The sequence below is a fragment of the Camelina sativa genome, chromosome 1 (assembly GCF_000633955.1).
Source record: "Camelina sativa cultivar DH55 chromosome 1, Cs, whole genome shotgun sequence".
NCBI lineage: Eukaryota > Viridiplantae > Streptophyta > Magnoliopsida > Brassicales > Brassicaceae > Camelina > Camelina sativa.
The window spans coordinates 1,011,217-1,032,463 of record NC_025685.1 but is presented as its reverse complement, the minus strand read 5'-3'; the positions used below and the strand labels follow the sequence as shown (position 1 = coordinate 1,032,463).

Sequence of the window (21,247 nt, the reverse complement as noted above, 5' to 3'; positions counted from 1 at the left end):
ATCCGATTACACAATTTGAATCTAAGGCTGCAAATTGGTTAGACAGCTCGATTATTGTTTTGTCTCTTGATTGCTTTATGGTTGCTTTAGTTGTACTGTCTGGACACGCGGCCACCGTCTTCTCTTTATTGTTCTTACCCTGAGACACGGCAATTACAGACGCAGCTTCCTCTCTCGTTTTGTCTTGAAGTGAAGCTGGCTTGCTTTTGCTTTTGCTTTTGCTGTTGTTAGGTGAGGGATTGACCGTAGTAGCCGTAGTAGCCGTTGGAGTCGAACGTTGGATCCATTGGGGCTAAACGGGCCTTACTTCTTTATTCACGCGGCCCATTTGTTCTTTAGACGAAGCGGCGTCGTTCGTTTCTCGTCAATCAATGAAGAAAGCAAATACTCTGGTTCAGACCGAGGCTCTGGTCTTATGTTGATATAAGTCACCACTGTCTACTACTGACGTCTGACGATGGCAACTTGTCTCTCCGTCTCGCAAAACATAAACAGATCATGCTCACGGCTCACAGCTTCACAATCAATGATTACTCGCTGGCCAAAGGAATCGGGATCGGAAATTCAAAGCCAGCGACACCTTGACGGCTTCACCCGTCGGTGGATACTACCAATGGTCAATCTTTATACTATCCGTTTTCATTGCTTTGGCAAGCTATGACTACATGGCACCGATGTTAAGGCTTCTCTTCTAGTTTAAGTTGCTTGATTAGAGTGGGAAAGGTAAACATAAGTTTCTCCTATTCTTAGTTTCTTACTCCTAATCAGCAGATTCTTAATTATTGAGTTTTTTTTTTTAATTTTGTTAGCAGCAGGGGATATAAACGTTTTTATAGTAAAACTATGTTGGAAGTTGGAACTATCTGAAGGATGATTGCTTGAAATTTCATTGCATTGTAACATCCGAAAGACAAAGTGGTTGGTTGTATCTTGCTACATAAATAAAGTCGAAAGTCAAATAATAAGAGTTTTAAGACATTACTACATTAGTATAGGTAAAGGACAAGGTGATGATGAAATCAGGTATTCTCACAAGGCAACGTACCAAAACAGCAGGAACTACCACAACAGCAATTCAACTTGTTCTCTCCGTTGACACTGACATCTCCATAACTGAAACTTAACTCTTCCTCTGCAAATATGTCCCTTGCTGCAAAGAAACAGAGCCGAGGAAGCAACGCCCCCGAGCTTCTCAACAGAACGGTGGAGAGATTCCCGCCATCACAAGAATGGTTGATGAATCTAGCAATGTTCCCAATTCTCGTGGCGTCGATGTTTATTCTTAAACAAGCTTGTCCTGAAGGGAGGTGCTCGCGTACAACCAAAGGTGCCGAAGCGAAGGATTGTGTTGACCTGAGTTTGTCATAGATACTTTGACGTTTACGTGCTTCATCTGTTGTTAATAGCTCACCTGTAAGAAGAGAAAACATAAATCAGCTTCTGAATCTTGAAAAAACTGGTCTAAAACTCTAAGCTGAAGACTCTCAGGTGATTCATAAATGGTCATTAGAGCAGATCATATAAACACATTCAAGAAAAAGATTTGCTGTTATCTCCAAGCTCAGCATCGTGTTACCCTCTAAACGATTGAAACATGAACACATCAAAAGATCACAACTTTCATCAATGGAGATCACACTAACACAATGCTGAGCTAAGAAGACAAAACATAAAACCAGCTTCTGAATTTTGGATAAATTGGTCTAAACCTCTAAGCTGAAAGCTTCTCAGGAGATTTATAAATGGTCTTTAGAACAAGATCACAAAAACACATTCAAGAAAGAAGATTTACTGTTATATTTAATCTCCAAGATCCAAGCTCAGTATCGTGTTACTATCTACTAAACGCTTGAAACATGAACACAGATCATACCTTTCACTGATGAAGATCACAAAAACACATTCAAGAAAGAAGATTTACTGTTATATTTAATCTCCAAGATCCAAGCTCAGTATCGTGTTACTATCTACTAAACGCTTGAGACATGAACACAGATCATACCTTTCACTGATGAAGATCACACTACACAATGCACCAAGCTAAATCTTCAAACTCATATGCTTTTGAACTTAATAGCTAATGCTAATGTCCCTCTAATTATGTAATCTTGTGCTCAAATTTTCCAACTTCCAATATAAATCAATCAACTTTCAAATATCAAAAAGATCACTAAACTATTCTGAAATCGAAAATGTAACTGTAACCTGCATATTCGCAGATGAACTGGCCTTGCTTGATAAGCTGATCAGCGTACAAGCACCAACCTTTCTTCTCATCTCTAACAACCTTCAAACCAACTGAAATCCCCTTTTGTGTAACCCGGTTCGAACAATCCGACCCGCACCCACAACCCGACCCACATTCGTTAGCAATCTCCTCCATCCCGGCGAAAGCTAAGCACATGCAGTATCCTTCCTCGCACTTCTCGCACTCGCATCCACACATCCTCTCTCCTGACTCGTCCACTAAACTCACCCCAAACCTTCCGCGTTCACTCACCGAGTCCCGAGTCAAGATAAGAAGGTCTCGTCGACTCGGATCCCCACCATTGACGCGGAGGAGGAGACGAAGCGGGGATATGAAACGGCGTGTAGATGAAATACGCGTACCGCTGAGAATCGACTGAGTTCCGAAACGGGATTGGGATGTTTTCGAAGAACCGTGCAGCGTCAAGGGATCGGTGAGAGGTGATGGATTTGGAAACTAGGGATAAGGCTTTGCAGGTTTGAGAAACGGCGGCTAGCTCTTGAGAGTTTAGCCATGGGAGAATCAAGTCGGCACATCGGAGGAACAAATCAGTGGCCGGAATAATAATAATATCTGAAGCTTCTCCGAGACGACGCTTCTTCGGTGGCGCCTCTCTCTGCATTTTTCATAAAACGACGTCGTTGGGTTATGTTTTTAACTACCGTCGTTGAGTTAAAACGACGTCGTGTGTTACTTTTTTTTTTTTTTTTTTTTTTTTTAATTACCGCCGACCGTTCGTGTCTCTGTAACTAAAAACCGCGTTAGAGTCATTTTTTTTTTAATTATTCCTCAGGAAGGAAAAAGACAAAACCAAATCAATCTGAAGAAGAGAGACAAAGGAGGAGAATTTTTTTCGAAAAAATGCCGTCGCCACCGACGACGACTTCGCTGTCGGTAACACAGACGATAAACGGATCACACAGCTTTACAATCAAAGGGTACTCATTGGCGAAAGGAATCGGGATCGGAAAACACATCGCGAGCGATACTTTCACCGTCGGGGGTTACCAGTGGGCAATCTATTTCTATCCTGATGGGAAGAATCCTGAAGATAATTCGGCTTATGTATCTGTTTTTATTGCTTTAGCTAGCGATGGTACCGATGTTAGGGCTCTCTTTGAGCTTTCTTTGCTTGATCAGAGTGGTAAAGGGAAGCATAAGGTTCATAGCCACTTCGATCGTGCTCTTGAGAGCGGTCCTTATACTCTCAAGTATCGTGGCAGCATGTGGTTCGTCTCCCCGATTGCTTTTTCTAATTCTTGATTTTTTTTTATTTTTTTTTTGCTTTTTAGCTCTCTTTGCTAGGGTTTGGTTAGGAATTGGGTTTGGTCTCACATTGATTTCGCTCTATTGTTGGGTTTGATATGATGAGGTTATGGATGTTGTTATTACTGGTCTCAAGAGTTTAATTTGTGAATGGAAATATTTGGATTAGGAAAATGATGTAGATTGTTGAAGATAAGATGGTGTGAGCTCACAAATATGAAAGATGAAAGAGGTTGAGAAATTTAGAGAAGTGAGATACATTGGCTGTGAACTTCTCAATCTGTTTGAATTTTTTTTTTTTGGTGTGGCCTGATATGAAATTGAAAGATATGTGATGATAGCTTTCAGATGTGAGAAGATAAACGAAGTTCTTTTCTTTGTGAGAGAGGTGATGTTAGAAAGACAAAGAGGACTTTGATGTGAGAGAGTTGATGCTTAGCTTTATTTTTGTGATTTGTTTGCAACTGTGACCGATGGAAAGACAGAGGAATTTTGAAGTAGGAGAAGCAAATTTCTAAAAAAAATGTAGATTTGTTTACCAGTTTGCCTGAACTTTCCTGTAAAATTGAGATTGGTTTCTGCTGCTGCACCGGCTTCTAGTGTTGGTTCTGTATTTAAGGAATCTTAAATCGGGATTGAGAGAGGGTTTGGACTGGTATCTAGGCTTTTCTTGAAAAGTAATATGTTTATATATGTTGGCATGTTTTCGACGGCCGTGTCATTGCGATGATTTACTATATGGGGGGACCAATGCTTTCAAATAGGACCGTTGGTTGATGTTCACATGCATATAGCAGCACAATTGCCAGCTTTCTTGCTTTTATGAGTCTGTTCATGTTTGGTTTTACACCACTTCTGTGACTTACACAGCATGGTACCTTTGGTTTTCCTGCTTTTAAGAATCTATTGTTAGGTTCTTATTAATTAATCAAACACTGTCTGCTGGTTTCTTCTTCTTGAAGGTTATGCCTTTGGCTTTGATTTGACTCTGCATTAGATAGACGTCAAATTGTTAATGCAAAGGAATCATTTCGCGTTCTGATTTGATCTTTTATTTGGTTACAGGGGCTACAAGCGTTTCTTTAGAAGAGCTATGCTGGAAACATCTGATTTTCTGAAGGATGATTGTTTGAAAATTAATTGCACCGTTGGAGTTGTGGTCTCAGAAATAGACTGCCCACGGTTACATTCTATTCACGTCCCTGCATCTGATATTGGATCTCACTTCGGGATGCTTCTGGAGAATGAGGACGGTTCAGATATAACTTTTAATGTCTCAGGTGAAATGTTCCGCGCTCACAGGTTGGTATTGGCTGCTCGATCTCCTGTCTTTGAAAGCGAGTTCCTTGATGTTGTTACTGGGGAAGAAGATCGTGATATTGAAGTTACTGACATGGAGCCTAAGGTTTTCAAGGTAAGTTTTCTCTCAACTGTTTGACACTAAGTATTTAATACCACACTATAGAGCGAAGACGCATGACATTTCTCTCTGGTTCTGTATGCATTTCTTGTGAAGGCTTTGCTCCACTACATATACAAGGATGCTATAATTGAAGACGCGGAGTCATCATCATCTTCCGGTTCATCTGTTGGTCCATCTGCATCAGACACATTAGCTGCAAAGCTACTAGGAGCCGCTGATAAATACAAGTTGCCTAGACTAAGTTTAATGTGCGAGTCAGTGCTCTGCAAGGATATATCAGTAGATTCCGTTGCTAATATTTTGGCGCTTGCTGACCGCTACAATGCTTCCGCCTTGAAATCCGTATGTCTGAAATTCGCAGCAGAAAATCTCAACGGTAAGCGATCTTTCCTTACGGCTCATACTTCACACCAAACTTAAAAGTTGATCATAAACATTTGTTTTGTTTGTTGCAGCTGTTATAAGGTCAGATGGGTATGACTATCTAAAGGAACACTGCCCATCACTTCAATCAGAGCTTCTGAAAACATTTGCGGGATGTGAAGAGGAGTTGAGCGGAGGAGGGAAGACAAGGAGCGTATGGGGGCAATTCTCAGACGGTGGAGCTGACACAAATGAGAGAAACGGAAGACAGCCACAGACTTGGGGAGATATCAATGGAGGAGCAGAGAGAAGCCAGAGTGTTTGGGTTCAAGTTGTGAACTCTAATGCAAGCGGCAGAAACAACAATAATGACAACAATAACAGTGATGACCCAATGGCAGAAGATTGAGCAAAATAAAAGGGTAATAAAAAGCCAAAGGAGTAAGCTGAAAGTAGGATCAGATATATCGCTGAGATCTTGTAACTTCCCACAACCGAAAGCTGTGGATCATAGGAGACGGTTTAGTGTTGTTGTATTACGTTTTTTCGTGTAATAATTGGAGTCACTTTTGATAAACTAAACAACACTCGTCATCAATATAAATTTAGTAAGATTGTTCTGTTTTCTACCCCTTTACAAACCAATCATCTCCGAATCAGCAGATGCAGTGCCCGCCCGAGAGTATTTGATGCTTAAAGCAAATCAGAAATTGATGATGATGCTTAGTTGATGATGATGAATTGATGATTAATTGATGATTTTTAGTTGTTGATGATGATGATTTATCATGATTTCTCTGTTTTCTTACGGTTCGATTCTCGTGTGTGCGACAACGTTTTTTGTAACTCTTTGCTTCTCCTCGATTCCATAACCTTTGAACAATCGCATCAAGTTTTCGGATGATGATGATGATGCTTAGTTGATGATGATGCTGATGCTTTCTCTTGTTTTTATGGTTCGATTCTCGTGTGTGTGAAAGATTATGTGTATCTTGCCTCTTTCTCTCGGTTCGATTCCATAACCTTTGAACAATCGTTTAGATACATGAAGTTTTCTGATGATGAAGGTGATGATGATGATGATGATGTTGATGTTGATGATGATGCTTCGTTGACGATGATTAATTGATGATGCGTAACTGTTGTTGATGATGACCATGATCATGTTTTCTCTGTTTTTTACGGTTCGATTCTCGTGTGTGTGAGAACGTTTATGTAACTATTTGCTTCTTTCTCTCGATTCGATTCTATAACCTGAGAACTAATCGCATGAAGTTTTCGGATGATGATGATTACTTGATGATGATGCTGATGCTTTCTCCGTTTTTTGTGGTTCGATTCTCGTGTGTGCGAAAGATTTTGTGTGTCTTTGCTTCTTCTCTGGATTCGATTCCATAACCTGGTTCTAGATCACTATAACATCACAATAACATCTTTGATTCATTAATTTGGTTCACATTGATTCTTCCTCTCTCATCCTCTGTTTTGTTTTTTACATTCCCTTTGGCTTAGTAACGTTGGTTTTTGATGTTTTTCTCTTGGCAGGTGGCCGATATGCCTCTTTTCAATTTCAAAGAGTACATTGATGGATACTCAGGACGTGTTAAGCTGTTGAGGATTCACCACTTGGTGAAAAATGGACTCTTGGATGAAGAGGATGAGCTCAAGGCTTTGAAGATATCATTTGATGAGCTCACAGTTGGGACACCTAATTGGAGAATTTCTACGGATTCTAAGTTGCTATAGGCTGTCTCCACACTTATCAATGGAAGATTAGGCCCACACTACACAACAACTCTGGAAACCGTCAAGAATATGAATTTGGTCTACAATGAACTAGTTGACAATCTAACATGTCCCTTGAGACTGGTACACTACACACTAGCTAGTAATATCTTATACTTTGTTGTTGTTACTTTGAATATATATTGATTGATATATCTAGTTTGTTGTTTTAGAAGCTTGCTCGTGAAGAAGAAAATGAAGATGCTGAGAAGCAAGCGGAGATACAACGCATGACCCATGTTCATGGATAGTTTCAGTACCGTAGTGGTTATCCCTTGGAAGCTTACAACACTCTAAGTAAGATCCATGCGTCTATTTTTCTTATGATTTCGGTATTCGAGTGCCAAAAGTTCGAGGATGTTTGCCGATACATTCCCAAAACTAGTGGCGATGGTACTAGAAGATTTCATTTCAAATCAATATGTGTCCGAGCCTTAGCACACATGGCTAGAGGATGTGGAGATCACTACTACACGGCCGCTCGTTTGGTAATTTCTACTAAACATAATATTCATCTACATATGTATTTATATTATATATGTTTTTCCATTGATTGGTTATTATATTCATCTATATATCCTTTGGTTTTGCAGTTTGATCATTTGATCAAGTTCTCTAATAAATGGAAAACGACAACACTGCTAGTGCTTGTGACAAAATGGTGAAGATAAAATGCCTTTTAGAAAAATCATAGATGCTAAAGTTGTTGGGATTAAAGCTTCCATGATACCAACCTTTTCGTGAATAGTTTTAAGAACTTTAGTATTGCGAGATTAGTGTTTCCATTTTTTTAGTATCTCTATTAATTACATTTTCTTAGTATATCCGAAACGACGTAAAATATATTCCGCATCCAAGCTTTTGTATTTTGTATATTATTATTTGGTTTTTGATTTTCTTACATGGTTAGCAAACTTAATGTGTTTATCAAATTGAAAAGGAAAAAAAAGATACTAAATTAAAATATTTTGTAACCAAATTAATATACTGAATTTTTTTTTTAGAGGAGAAGACATTTGATAAGATCTTCGGGTCTCTTGAAATATCGACCAATATCATTGATCTTTATTTTGATGTCTGGAATGTGAGTTTAGCTATGCACATAGCCGGCACAAGCTTTGCGGCCTTGGAACCGTATAGATATTTAACTGGTCACCAGATGTTTGAAATTCTTAGGTAGTCTAGTTGTTAACGGGCATTATATAGGTGTGTTGATTTGAGGTGTTCAAGTGGATATAAGATTTAAACGACACGTTTTGAGCAGATATTTATAATTTGTTTATACAAACATACGAGTGATACGACGTAGTCTACCGGCGGAAGGTCTCTTTCGTAACTAAGAGATACGAGGTTCGAATCCATTTACCAACACCTTTTTTAAGTTTTTGATAGTGATGTTAATATGGGTTTCGAAACCCATTTAAATAAACGGGCCTGTTATACAAATTTCTGCCCATTAGTCCCATTTATTGAAAAATGTTAAATGAATTTAAATTGGGTTAACCAATTAAACATGTTTGATAAATGGGTTTACCCATTAATTAATGGGTACCCGTTTATTTTCTCTTTTTTTTTTTTTTTCTTTTGGCTGGAAAAAAGATTTTTGTGAATATGTCGTCTTCTTCGACGAAACCTGAGAGAATCTGAAAGTTATCTTATTCTCTTAGATAAGTCACTTATTTTAGCCCAATTGTGAATTAAAAAAACATATACAAAATCACAAAAAAAGTCATCTCATTTTTTCAAGATTACGAGAATCTTAATTCATCTCAAAAAGTAATCTCACAAAAAGTTGGAATCTGAGTATCTCCGGCTCCGATACTCCATTATCTGGATTCTGTTAAGGGAGAAGGAAAAGTTTCAATCTTTTTATTGGATTTGTCTGAGATGAGTTGGCTTTGAATCGATTGGGACAAAATCGAACCGGTTTAGAAGCAAAGTTGGGTTGATATGAACAGTCTTGTTCGAAGGAAACAAGTTGATTCTGTTCATCTTATCAAAAACGATGGACATCTTCATCAGCTTGCCAAGAAACTATCTGTGGTTGATCTTGTAGCTATTGGTATGTCAAAAGATTCAAACTTTTGGCGAATTTCGATGATTGTATCCATTAACGTTTCTACCTTTTTCACCCATATTGATGCTGATTGTGTTTCTTTCTCTGTTAATTTGGTAGGAGTTGGGACGACGATTGGAGCAGGAGTGTATATTCTTGTGGGAACTGTAGCTAGAGAGCACACAGGACCTGCTCTTGCTGTTTCATTTTTCATTGCTGGAGTTGCGGCTGCTCTCTCGGCGTGTTGTTATGCTGAGCTTGCTTCTCGCTGTCCATCTGCTGGGAGTGCTTATCATTATGCATACATATGTCTTGGAGAAGGGTTTGTACATTGATTTTTTTATGTCAGGGTTACTGAGACATTATTGCCTAAACGTGTACTTGTTGTTAGTCTTAAAGCTGATACTTTCGATGTTTTTTATCTCGTAGGATTGCTTGGTTGGTTGGTTGGGCACTGGTGTTGGATTATACAATTGGTGGATCAGCCATTGCCCGTGGAATAACTCCGAATCTGGTGCTTCCCTCTGAGTTAGTTAGTTATATATGTATTCGTTGGTCTCTTGACGATTAATTCTGACTAGTGTTTTCTTTTGTTCTAGGCATCTTTTTTTGGAGGTTCGGACAAACTTCCTGTTTTCCTAGCTCGACAAACCATACCTGGACTTGGTATTGTGGTTGATCCATGTGCAGCACTGTTGGTTATGATTGTCACGATACTACTATGTTTTGGGATAAAGGAGGTACTTCACTGAAAACATTTTAAATGAAATTCACTTCAGTCAGGATTATCAGATCGTTGAATAGTGATAGTATCGGTTTATTTTGCCTTGACAGAGTTCATTAGTACAAGCAATAGTGACCTCAGTGAATGTTTGCACCTTGGTTTTCATCATAGTAGTTGGTGGATACTTAGCTTGTAAGACTGGATGGGTTGGATATGATCTTCCGAGTGGGTAATTAGCTTATAACTCTTCTTCCATTGAGCTTAGTTTTCGTCAAACAAATATTTCTCAAGGTCAAATGTTTAATTCTTGTCTTACAGGTATTTTCCTTTTGGATTAAATGGGATACTCGCTGGATCTGCTGTAGTATTCTTCTCATACATTGGATTTGATACTGTAACTAGTACGGCTGAAGAGGTACACAATTTTGACTAGTAGGCTCATACTTTTCGAATTATTATCCTTGTTTACAAAAGAGTCACTTTGAAAATTCGATATAAAACTAAATAGCTATAGAAGATGAGGGTTTGGTCTTTATTATTGTGAACACTTTCTTCCAAAACCCCGCCAATTTTCTCTGTTTAACCCTTAAACTTTGGTATTGCCTTAACAGGTGAAAAATCCTCAAAGGGATCTTCCACTGGGAATCGGGATTGCATTACTGATATGCTGCGTTCTGTATATGCTTTTATCAATAGTTATTGTTGGACTAGTTCCATACTATACATTGAATCCTGATACTCCTATCTCCTCTGCATTTGGAGACAGTGGGATGCAGTGGGCAGCGTAAGCATGATTTACATTTCTTGAGACTCAAATTTCTCTCGTATTCATTAGTGAATACATATACACACATACGTCCTTTTGTCTTTGCTATGTTTTTTCTTACTATTCCTATATATTTCAGGTACATCTTAACAACTGGGGCAATAACTGCTCTATGCGCGAGTTTGTTGGGTTCTCTTCTTGCACAGGTACTAACCAATTCTTATTGTTCTGAAAATACAAGTTTAGGAGATTTTGTAATTAAGATTTATTAGTTGTAAATGTAACAAATAGTTCTTTGACAGTTCTTTGTGAAATTTTTATTAGCCACGAATTTTCATGGCAATGGCAAGGGATGGATTGTTGCCAGCTTTCTTTTCAGAAATTAGCCCACGAACTCAAGTACCAGTGAAAAGTACAATAGCTATTGGTGTGCTGGCTGCTGCACTCGCATTTTTCATGGATGTTGCACAGTTGTCCGAGATGGTAAGCTGATATTTGCCTACATTTCATGTCTCTTAAGAAAGGATTTTCACCTACAAAATTAGCGGCAAACAGAAAATTGAGGGGGTTCATTAATTAGTAGTCCTAATTAGTAGTATAGTATTGATATTTTTGAGGCAATAAGCATTACGTGATTGAGCTGAGACAGGTCGAAACACACTGAGTAGCTCACATTGGTATAATACATCCAACAGGTTAGTGTAGGCACTCTAATGGCATTCACTGCCGTTGCAGCCTGTGTGCTAGTTCTTAGATATGTACCACCAGATGGAGTTCCCCAACCATCTTCCTCTCAAACTGATACCGATGAAAGTAGAGCCGAAACTGAAACGTTTCTTGTGGATGCTGTAGAATCTTCTGATTCCCCTCTTCTTGGCGACGAAACAGCTCGAGGTACTAAATGTGCTCAATCACGTAGTTACCATTTGTGTATATAGTTTGAAAAGGTGTTCAATCTTTACTGCCTTTTATCTGTATTTAAGTAATTTAATTCTTTTGTTTCTTTTTTTTTTGCATTATATAGATGAGAAGTATTTTGGTAAGAGAAGAAACATTGCTGCCTGGAGTATAACTCTTGTGTGCATAGGTGTCCTAGGTCTTGCTTCAGCAGCTTCAGCTGAGCGTCTTCCAAGGTCATTTCATCATCTTTTATCTTATGTCTTTACTAGTCTCCCTGCATATATTTCCGCATGTTTAAATAAGTCTTCATAAATCTAAACAAAATCTGTTTGCTTTTGTTGAAGTGGTTGATTAGCTTTGAACGACAAACCGCTACTTGCATGTCAAAAAGAGCATTAAGTATACTCGATTAGAGAATGCATGGATGTATCTTTTGTAATATGGTTAAAATCTTTAATGGGTTTTCTTCTTGATTGTGGCAGTTTTCCTCGGTTCACTATATGTGGTGTCAGTGCAGCCATCTTGCTTGGGAGTTTGATTACTCTTGGCTACATCGATGAGGATGAAGAGAGGCACAATTTTGGACACAAAGGAGGTAAGGCATGAAGCTTATTATTGCTTTTTAGCCTATTCATACAGAAAATGAGAAACTTAATTGACCTTAAGATTCTGCAAGCCATATTGGTTGGTTACCTCGCTTTCTTCAGAAGTGCTTTTTACTTGAGAGTTTCTTTATATGTGCTAAGTTGGTTATCTGGTTAGGGCGTTGAGGTCTTGGCAACAACCATATACAGTACTTAGTTTATACTCGAGCGGCGTTTTCTTACTCGCATTCTATATTTGATTCGATTTCAGGGTTTCTTTGCCCATGCGTCCCATACCTTCCAGTTCTTTGCATTTTGATCAACACCTACTTGATCATCAACATTGGGTGAGTCTGATGGACCCATGAATTGAATTAACATATATTGGGATGTTTCTAAACCCTTTTTGATAATTTGTACTGGCAGAGCTGGGACATGGATCAGGGTCTTGATATGGCTACTTATTGGAAGCATGATATATCTCTTCTATGGCCGATCTCACAGCTTATTGAACAATGCGGTTTATGTTCCAACGACGACTTCTACCAGAAAAACAACAGATCATCTTGCCTGAAATTGGTAGTTCATTGCAGCAGCTGAAGGGACTCCAGCTCAAGCTTTGTTGTTGCTGAAGGAGAGTCGGAAGAGAATTACACAGATGGCACAAGAGTAAACACAGGCCAATACATACAACAACAACATTTCATGTATAGTCATTGATTCTTAATGTATATCTCTGGAAATGCCAAATATCATTTTTTTACTTTTCCATTCACAACTAAGTTCGCCAATATCAGCTTAAACGATCTTAGAATTTTGGAAAATGCCAAGTTCATATACTTCAAAACATCAACAAAAATGGGGAGTCTTGACAATCTGGAGATAAAGAGTGCAAGATGCAGACATACACATAAATTTGAACAAAAATTATCTAGATATGAATTGTCAATAACTTTAAAAATAAAATAACCTAAATGGGCTGTAGAAGTACTAATGAGTTTGCAAGAGAAGACATAATCTTCAAAAAAGTATGAGAATCTCCCACTCCCCAACATAGATATATGCACAGCTTCAAGAAACTGCCAACAAAAATAACTATATAAACATTAGAGAAAATTCAAGAAAAGACATATTTGCAACTTGTCTTGTCTCAAGTTTTTCAAGATTTCTCAAGTCGCACCTGTGGTTCCGTTGGAAGATGCTCTCCTCCTTTCGTAATGAGTCTTCACCAGATACGGATATGAACACTGATCCTGTTTGCATTCACTAGCTGATTGTAGCTTCCCCGTTGACTAAACTGCTTCTCTCTTCTTCGTTGCTACTGCTATTGCTTTTCATTGTCTTGTCACTACTACCACCAGTTGCTCTCCTGACATCTTTCTTCTTCAGGACAAGGTCATCCCCAGATGCAACCTTTGATGCACGATCCTTCGACGAAGTATTTACATATTTCCTTGGAGAACCCTTGTCTTTGGTAGAATCACTCGTCGGCTGTTGTTTCTGACTGTCTTTGTCTGTCTCTGACTCGGGAAGTAAAGCACGTACACTAAGCCGAAGCTGACCCTTTTCATTCACCTGCATTACCCATGTTTCTTTGTTGAACAACTCATCTAATGATCATTTTCAATTAGTTATAATATATCTATGAGTTATTAGACATAAGAACTCCCTGACCTCAATTAGTTTGACGTCAATGCGGTCTCCCACTTTAAAGGCCTGAAAGGACAAGAGTAATATTAGTGAGCATATGTGAAACCCAAATAATATATGAAACAATTGCTATAGAGGGTAAGCAACGGGTAAAGCTCACATCCTCTGGTTTTGCAAGCCATTCAGCACTCAGCTCACTGATATGGCAAAGTCCTTCACGCCCAGGCGCAATCTCTACAAAGGCACCATAAGGAGCCATTGATTTGATTTCACAATTTCTGATACAATAAGAAAGATCAGAATCCAAATCCATTTACAATTCCTAGTCAAAGAAGGTATATGGAGAATACATACCTGTAGATATCACCAAGAGCGGGAACCATTGTCAATCCACCAATAATTGCTTTTGCCCTTTCCAGACTCGCCACATCGTTTGCCATAATNTCCATGTTTCTTTGTTCAACAACTCATCTAATTATCATTCCCAATTAGTTATAATGTCTGTATGAGTTATAAAGACATAAGAACTCCCTGACCTCTATTAGTTTGACGTCAATGCGGTCTCCCACTTTAAAGGCCTGGTAGGACAAGAGTAATATTGATGAGCATATGTGAAAACCCAAATAATATATGAAACAATTGCTATAGAGGGTAAGCAACGGGTAAAGCTCACATCCTCTGGTTTTGCAAGCCATTCAGCACTCAGCTCACTGATATGGCAAAGTCCTTCACGCCCAGGCGCAATCTCTACAAAGGCACCATAAGGAGCCATTGATTTGATTTCACAATTTCTGATACAATAAGAAAGATCAGAATCCAAATCCATTTACAATTCCTAGTCAAAGAAGGTATATGGAGAATACATACCTGTAGATATCACCAAGAGCGGGAACCATTGTCAATCCACCAATAATTGCTTTTGCCCTTTCCAGACTCGCCACATCGTTTGCCATAATTTTGACCTTGAGAAAGGTAAATATTTAGAGGTTATAGTGAGAAAACCCATAAATAAGCAAAAACATTAAGAAGAAAGAAAACATTTCTGTATATCTCACAGTTCCATCATCTTGCATATCAATGCCCTCAACTCCAGATTCTTCAATGATGCTCTTCACTTTCTTACCACCAGAACCAATAAGAAAGTATACTTTGCTTGGGTGAACCTGCAGCACATGAAACGCTAACAATATTTAGTTCAAGGCCTTAAACCATTAGACTGAGCAATCCTGTAAAATTAGTCGAAGCCAAACCTTCATAATATGTATCAATGGAGCGTATTTTGAGAGGCTTAAGGTAGGAGGCGGTGAGCACTTTGCCATTTCAGCTGCACAAAAAGAGAAAAATAGTAAATGACATCTTTAATGGATACATTTTTTCCTGAGTATCCCAAAGTCTGAATATCCAAGAATTCCTTACCAAGAATATGGCGACGCCCAGCTTTTGCCTGTATCAGAGCCTTTTCCATAATCTCTAAAGTGATTCCTCCTACCTAGTTCATGAAAAGAGAAGAAGAAAAATAACGATGTTACCAACAGATATATTTAACAATTGCCATTTAAAACCATTTTGGCAGTGTAAATTAAGAAACAGATGATGACCTTAATGTCCATCTGAAAGGCGGTAACGCCACCTTCATTCCCAGCAACCTATTGATAAGCAAATCAATATTCAGTATTCAAGTTAATGCAATGACTTTCAAAGGAACCCTTATATTTTCTGACCTTAAAGTCCATATCACCGGATGCATCTTCAGCTCCAGTGATGTCAGAAAGGATAAGGGGAAGTCCATCACCACCAAATTCTTCAGTATCCCAAACCATTCCCATTGCTATGCCAGCAACAGAACATTTGACTGGAACTCCGGCATCTTGCAAAGCCAAGCAACCGCCGCAAACAGATGCCATGCTGTCACATTTTCAGAACAACATAAGAAGCAAGCACAAAAAAACTCATTCAAACGAACTTGGCATATACAGATTCATACAGCCAGAGAAAAAAAAACAGACCTTGAAGAACCATTGCTTTCAATTACTGTACTTTCAACACGTATTGTGTAAGGAAAATCCTCATCTTTAGGTAGAATGGTCTCCAATGCTCTCTCTGCTAGTGTCCCATGACCTACTTCCCTTCTACTGGGAGCTCCAATTCGTCCAACTTCACCAACAGACGATGGAGGAAAAGTGTACTGAAACATCACAATGAGTAGCTTAGAAAATCTCTTTAAGCTCAACAAGAAAATGAAAGAAGACACTAAGAATCGAATTTTCTCGAAATAGTCATTAAATGTAAACGTGCAACAAACCACAGCATATGTCTAATAAAAACAGAGTGAGAAGAAGAACAAATTTTGAAGAGACCTGAAGATAGAACCTCTTGTATTCATCAGAACCCTCAAGATTGTCAATTCTCTGCGCCATTTGTTTATCACCAAGAGTAACAACTGCCAGTGCCTGAAACAATCATACAATAATGTTCCTTATCGAACCAATTTCCGTAACATACATCTAAGACAAAGGATTGACATATGAAATAGCAACACAGGATTCTCCCAGAGGACAACACTCCTGTGTTACCTGTGTTTCACCACGTGTGAACAGAGTACTTCCGTGTGCCCTTGGAAGCAGTCCACATCTTGAATTAATTGGACGAATCTCATCCAGAGTCCGCCCATCACTTCTTTTACCTCCCTATGGATGTAGAAATATGTAATATGAAATCATTAAAACTCGTTCCAAAAAGTGAAACAAAATTGAAAATTTAGGAAAGACACTGTAAACATTTGTCGACTTTTAACATGTTAAGCATGGTAATTTACCGTAGTGTAGTCAATAAATGCTTCAATGAAAAAAATCCTATCAACATACACGTATATGGTAGAAAAACCAGGAAACCAGATGGTGTACCTCAACAATTCGCCTCCGTAGGAGCTTTGACGATACTTCTTTGAAGACCAGCTTGACATCTACTTCAGAAAATAGCTAGTAAAAGGCAATGACTACTTTGTTAACATTGCATTAAAAAAAAATGAGTAGGAAAGGGTCAATTTCAAGTTATTGTGTAGAAAGTTTAAGAGACTCACCAAAGGAATAGGTTTACGAGGGATGGGCCTAATGTGAACGTCACCTTGGTCCACCTCACCTTCAGGAACAACTTCCTCATCCTCGTCTTCATCCTCCAACAGATCCGGTTGTGCTTCAATGGTTCCAAATGCTTCCTCATCAATAACGTATCCCTTCTCTGTCAGTATTGTTAAGACCTTTTCTTCCAGGGACGATATGGCTTTCCTTCTCGATATTTTGCTCTTAATTTGTAGCGCTTTAGTCAATTCCTCACCAGCAAGTTCCTGTGTACAGAAAACAATTCATTTGACACATGATTTACAATATAATATCACTTCAATTCCATTCTGGCAAACCAAAATGGAAACAAGGTGTATAACATACTTTCACATGCTTGTATAGCTCAGGAGGTGGTAATCTAATAGCGTCAAGCATTTTGGGCTTTCCATGTTTCTTTGCTAAAGCTTCAATAGCAATGCATGTAGCCTGTACAGCTTCCTGGTAAAAATTTGAACAAGTCACACATTCAGTACCTAATCCAAATCTTTCAGAATTGAAATAACCACAATTGAAAAATCGAAATACCTGTCCAACTTTAACAGCTTGGAGCAGCATCTCCTCCGGAAGAAAGTTACTGTATCCCTGCAATCCCATATTTTGCAATGAGAAAGGGCTGAGTCAAGATAAAGCAGAACAATTGAAATGTGCAAATCTTGCAAACTCAGGTAAAGATTAGTGTTGACACCTCTATTGTTAAAATTGCAGTATCTGTTCCAGCTAGAAACAAATCTAGTTGTGATTCTTCCATCTCCTTCACGGTTGGATTGACGATGAATTCACCCCCAATAAGACCAACCCGAACTCCTGCAACCGCTTTTGCATTTGGTACTTCTGATAGAGCTCTGTGGTATTCATTCATCACAAAGCCATGTCAATATCGCCAACATAAATAAACTTCACTCATACGAAAACGGAAACTAGATGACCCTACATACACAGCAATTCCAGCAGATGTAACAGCTAAAGCATCAGGTGCGTGTAATCCATCGTAGCTCAAAACCTGAATCGAGGAAACGAATACAATCACCACATAAACGTTTAAGTAATTAGAAAAATGTAAGTCAGTTCATGAAAAAAAAAAGTAGTAGGCACACAACACAACAAATGCCATCTTACAGAGACAAAAGAAAACGCATGTCAAAAAGTAAAGACCATGAAACAAAGAGAGGCTAAACAAAGATCTAGATTAGGTAGTAAAGACCAACATATGAGGAAGACATCAAAAGAAACAATCCTTGCTTCCCAAAAAGTGCTTAAATAGTTTCAAAAGAAGGCCTGTAAAGAAATCAATGGAGAAGGACCTTACCCAGGATAATATCTGAGTTTCATTGTAGAAACCTTTGGGCATAGTGGGGCGTATAGGTCTATCAATCAACCTACAAATAAGAACCTGCATAAACATCAAATGTTAGAAACATGTTAAGAAAGATGGAGAAATTAAAGTAGCCCAACATTGTTTAGCATATGTAAATACCTCGTGATCTTTGGTTCTCCCTTCTCGCTTGAAAAATCCACCACTGTACAATACCATTTAGGATATGATCAGGTTTTCTTGTAGCAAGAGGATCCAAAATAGCAAAGGATTGAAGAATAAAAAGGCGTACCTAGTTCGACCTACAGCTGAGAAACGCTCCTGATAGTGAACATAAAGGGGAAGAAAATCTGATGGCTCACTAGGAACATCAGCTAGACAAACGGTTGTGTAGACAATCTACAATGAAAAAGTAAACATAGTACAAATTAGATGTGAAACACCCATCACAGCTACCTCATATAACAGACTAAGTTAGAGAATAAACAAGTAGATAGACGCTAACATTTGAAGACGAAGCACACTTACGGTTTCTCCATCTGTCACCGTTACAGCAGAGCTTGCTTGCCTCCCCATAAGGCCAGTCTCGACTAAAATCTGGATAGTAAATAAACTAACAAAGGTCAGCACATACATCTAAAGCAGCGTGCTTGAAGCTTCTCTCTACTATAAAAGATAAGGGTGACTCAAATCCTAGGCAAAGCATGCTCATTAACCACACGAACCCAACCAAGTCTATCACTTTACAAAACAAATCATCTCCGAATCAAAAGTTCAAAGCTTTTATGAATAAAATTACCTCTCTATTGCCGAAGGGGATTTTGACAGAAACGTGGCTAGGAAAAGGCAGAGCCCCATCGCCGACAGAGTCAGCTTCTTCGGTAGCATCTGGTCTAACTAGAGCTCTGACACTGAATTTACCGGCGCCACTTGCGGAGAGAAGAGAGAGGGAGCACAATTTTCCACCGCCGCCGCCGCTGCTACGGTCGCCGGAGTTGAGACGAGGGAAATTCCGAGAACGGCAAAGCCTGCGCCGGCGAACTGGGCAGAAGTGCGGAGTACTACTGTGAAGTGCGTTACTGGGACTCGTCAGCATCTTCTCCTTCGATGAATTGAGAGAGAGAGAGAGAGAGAGAGAGAGAGAGTGAGTAAGAAAGAGAGAGAGACTTTATCCGTTCTTTTGCAGACGCGGGAGCGTCTCCTGTGACTCTGCGTGTGTGAGAGTTTCCAGGCGTCGCGTTTTCCGGTTTTGAACCGAACCGGTTTTTTAATTACTCAACTGATATTTTTCCAGAACCAAAGTAGTATATACCCAATAATTAGGTTTGATTTGATTTCTTGGTAATTTGGAATACAAATATCTTAATTTTCATAGCTAATAAGTAATAGACTAATAATAATACATTGCAATTAACTGGTTAATTTCTATTAATATTGAGATTTCGAACCGTGTAGATAAAAGACTAGCAAGTTGAACCGAGTGGTTCGGCTCCTGGTTTGAGTTTTAAGCTGGTCTATATATATATATGACAATCATCTAAAAAAAACTTCAAACCCTCTCAACCATCCACCTATATATAATACATACATACATACATCGTACTCAAACGATTAACAAATTTACGACTGAAGAATTTTTTTTATTATGGATTTTAACAAATTTATTTATTTTGCACCGGAAAAATATTTTGTTAAGTTGTCATGCAAATATCATATTGTAATTGATTTTTTTTTATGTGTTTTTTTTTGAAGAAAAAAACTTTAATTAATTTTTTAATAAAAATTGCAATTAATGATAATCATCACTTATGTACTCTTTCTCTACTCTTCCAAAAGCTTATGAAATCTTAGCAGACGTATTTGCTTCTACTACTGTGCAGTCAGTGATCTTCTTTCATTTATCTCTAGCCACAATATTCATTCATCATTGTCAGCTAAGATTTCAACAATAACAACAACAACATCATTTTGTTATCCGTCATAAAATAAAATAAAAAAGGTAAAAATTTCGATACAAATTGCTAAATGAAGACCCCCCGGATTTCATCATTAGGGTTTTTGGTTTTCTAGGTTTATTATTTGTACTTTATAGCAACGGCGGATCCATGTGAAAAGGAAAGGGTTAGATGACCCCGTTTAAATGTTAAAAACAAAATTTGTAAGCTTGTTCCAATTGGACTTTTTGGCCAAATTGGTTAAAGTTTTCTTCATTGACCCTCTCAAATCCCTTCCGGACATGGGTTCGAGTCCTACATTACTACACTTTTAGTTAAGTTTTGTTCATAATACTTGGTTTCTTTTAGGTTTTTAAAAAAGTTAAAAAAACATTAATATTATTTTATAACAAATTAAAAGTTTATTTAATATTTACCCCCTTTAAAAAAAATTCTAGATCGGCCACTGGTTTATAACACAAACGATCATTATATCTAAACGATCATTTGATGTACAATTTTACAAGTTAGATTACAAATCCAATATCTTATATTGAGCTAAATGTGTTTTGGGGTCATCGGGTGTTCAGTTTTTCCAATTCCATCCATCCACTTCAGTAACTTTGAGAACCTTTTGTTCAAAGAATCAAAATATATGTCAACTATAATATTGGCTACGTGAAATTATATGTATTAATAATTAAATATATATAGCATGTTTTGTAAATAAGTTTTAATTTCAGGATTTATTTGCTAAATATGATAAAAAAAATGTATATATAGATGAAATTTACTGGTTAACTTGTAGTATATAATAATGAGATTTACGTGCGAACCGTGTAGATAGACTAGCAAGTTAAACCGAGTGGATCGGCTCTATAATTGGTTTGAGTAAGTAATACAGACTGTACTAGATTACGACGACCAAAGAGAAAACGACAACGTTTGTAGGATTAAATGTACCCTCTTCTAACCAAGGACATTTGGACCGGTTTTATGAATAAACGGCAGGGCCATTATAACCGACGACCAATACATACTTGAATTGTATGAATAATCGATAGGCCCATTAGATAATTTATTATTTTTCTCCTTTTTTTTTTTTTTTTTTTTTTTT

At 38.1% G+C, this 21,247-nt stretch overlaps 3 protein-coding genes, 1 long non-coding RNA gene and 1 pseudogene across 4 annotated transcripts; 3 read left to right on the top strand and 2 right to left on the bottom strand.

Annotated features, from left to right (window-relative positions):
• LOC104703237 lies at window positions 875-2,870 on the bottom strand (annotated as a pseudogene).
• On the top strand, window positions 3,039-5,927 carry LOC104789748 (BTB/POZ and MATH domain-containing protein 4-like). The gene is made up of 4 exons (XM_010515420.1): window positions 3,039-3,477; window positions 4,580-4,928; window positions 5,031-5,313; window positions 5,393-5,927. The coding sequence occupies exons 1-4, from the start codon at window positions 3,110-3,112 to the stop codon at window positions 5,707-5,709; spliced, it is 1,317 nt and encodes a 438-aa protein (XP_010513722.1). The 5' UTR covers window positions 3,039-3,109; the 3' UTR covers window positions 5,710-5,927.
• Window positions 6,076-7,813, top strand: LOC104789697. The gene is made up of 3 exons (XR_768568.2): window positions 6,076-7,169; window positions 7,259-7,573; window positions 7,679-7,813. It is a non-coding gene; the product is annotated as an uncharacterized LOC104789697 (long non-coding RNA).
• Window positions 8,699-12,886, top strand: LOC104789552 (cationic amino acid transporter 4, vacuolar-like). Its single transcript, XM_010515245.2, has 14 exons — window positions 8,699-9,147; window positions 9,262-9,463; window positions 9,571-9,655; window positions 9,741-9,881; window positions 9,976-10,094; window positions 10,184-10,280; window positions 10,477-10,649; window positions 10,771-10,837; window positions 10,956-11,114; window positions 11,327-11,525; window positions 11,656-11,764; window positions 12,014-12,126; window positions 12,387-12,462; window positions 12,542-12,886. The coding sequence occupies exons 1-14, from the start codon at window positions 9,036-9,038 to the stop codon at window positions 12,687-12,689; spliced, it is 1,800 nt and encodes a 599-aa protein (XP_010513547.1). The 5' UTR covers window positions 8,699-9,035; the 3' UTR covers window positions 12,690-12,886.
• On the bottom strand, window positions 12,938-19,402 carry LOC104789621 (polyribonucleotide nucleotidyltransferase 1, chloroplastic-like). Its single transcript, XM_010515312.2, has 24 exons — window positions 18,996-19,402; window positions 18,725-18,793; window positions 18,489-18,595; window positions 18,359-18,401; window positions 18,191-18,274; window positions 17,820-17,884; window positions 17,570-17,726; window positions 17,410-17,466; window positions 17,209-17,322; window positions 16,845-17,108; window positions 16,669-16,743; window positions 16,339-16,452; window positions 16,123-16,215; window positions 15,772-15,950; window positions 15,487-15,670; window positions 15,364-15,411; window positions 15,182-15,254; window positions 15,016-15,089; window positions 14,821-14,928; window positions 14,633-14,727; window positions 14,439-14,556; window positions 14,302-14,343; window positions 13,296-13,690; window positions 12,938-13,194 (listed from the first exon to the last, which is right to left on the bottom strand). The coding sequence occupies exons 1-23, from the start codon at window positions 19,290-19,292 to the stop codon at window positions 13,382-13,384; spliced, it is 2,769 nt and encodes a 922-aa protein (XP_010513614.1). The 5' UTR covers window positions 19,293-19,402; the 3' UTR covers window positions 12,938-13,194; window positions 13,296-13,381.

Excerpts from the sequence above, each read along its gene's own strand:
- LOC104789748 (XM_010515420.1), top strand. The coding sequence starts at position 3,110 with ATGCCGTCGCCACCGACGACGACTTCGCTGTCGGTAACACAGACGATA. Across the intron at positions 3,478-4,579 it reads AAGTATCGTGGCAGCATGTG|GGGCTACAAGCGTTTCTTTA; the intron begins GTTCGTCTCCCC and ends ATTTGGTTACAG. Across the intron at positions 4,929-5,030 it reads TGGAGCCTAAGGTTTTCAAG|GCTTTGCTCCACTACATATA; the intron begins GTAAGTTTTCTC and ends TTTCTTGTGAAG.
- LOC104789552 (XM_010515245.2), top strand. The coding sequence starts at position 9,036 with ATGAACAGTCTTGTTCGAAGGAAACAAGTTGATTCTGTTCATCTTATC. Across the intron at positions 9,656-9,740 it reads GTGGAATAACTCCGAATCTG|GCATCTTTTTTTGGAGGTTC; the intron begins GTGCTTCCCTCT and ends CTTTTGTTCTAG. Across the intron at positions 11,115-11,326 it reads TTGCACAGTTGTCCGAGATG|GTTAGTGTAGGCACTCTAAT; the intron begins GTAAGCTGATAT and ends TACATCCAACAG.
- LOC104789621 (XM_010515312.2), bottom strand. The coding sequence starts at position 19,292 with ATGCTGACGAGTCCCAGTAACGCACTTCACAGTAGTACTCCGCACTTC. Across the intron at positions 18,402-18,488 it reads TCAGCTGTAGGTCGAACTAG|TGGTGGATTTTTCAAGCGAG; the intron begins GTACGCCTTTTT and ends GGTATTGTACAG. Across the intron at positions 17,467-17,569 it reads CTGCAATTTTAACAATAGAG|GGATACAGTAACTTTCTTCC; the intron begins GTGTCAACACTA and ends ATGGGATTGCAG.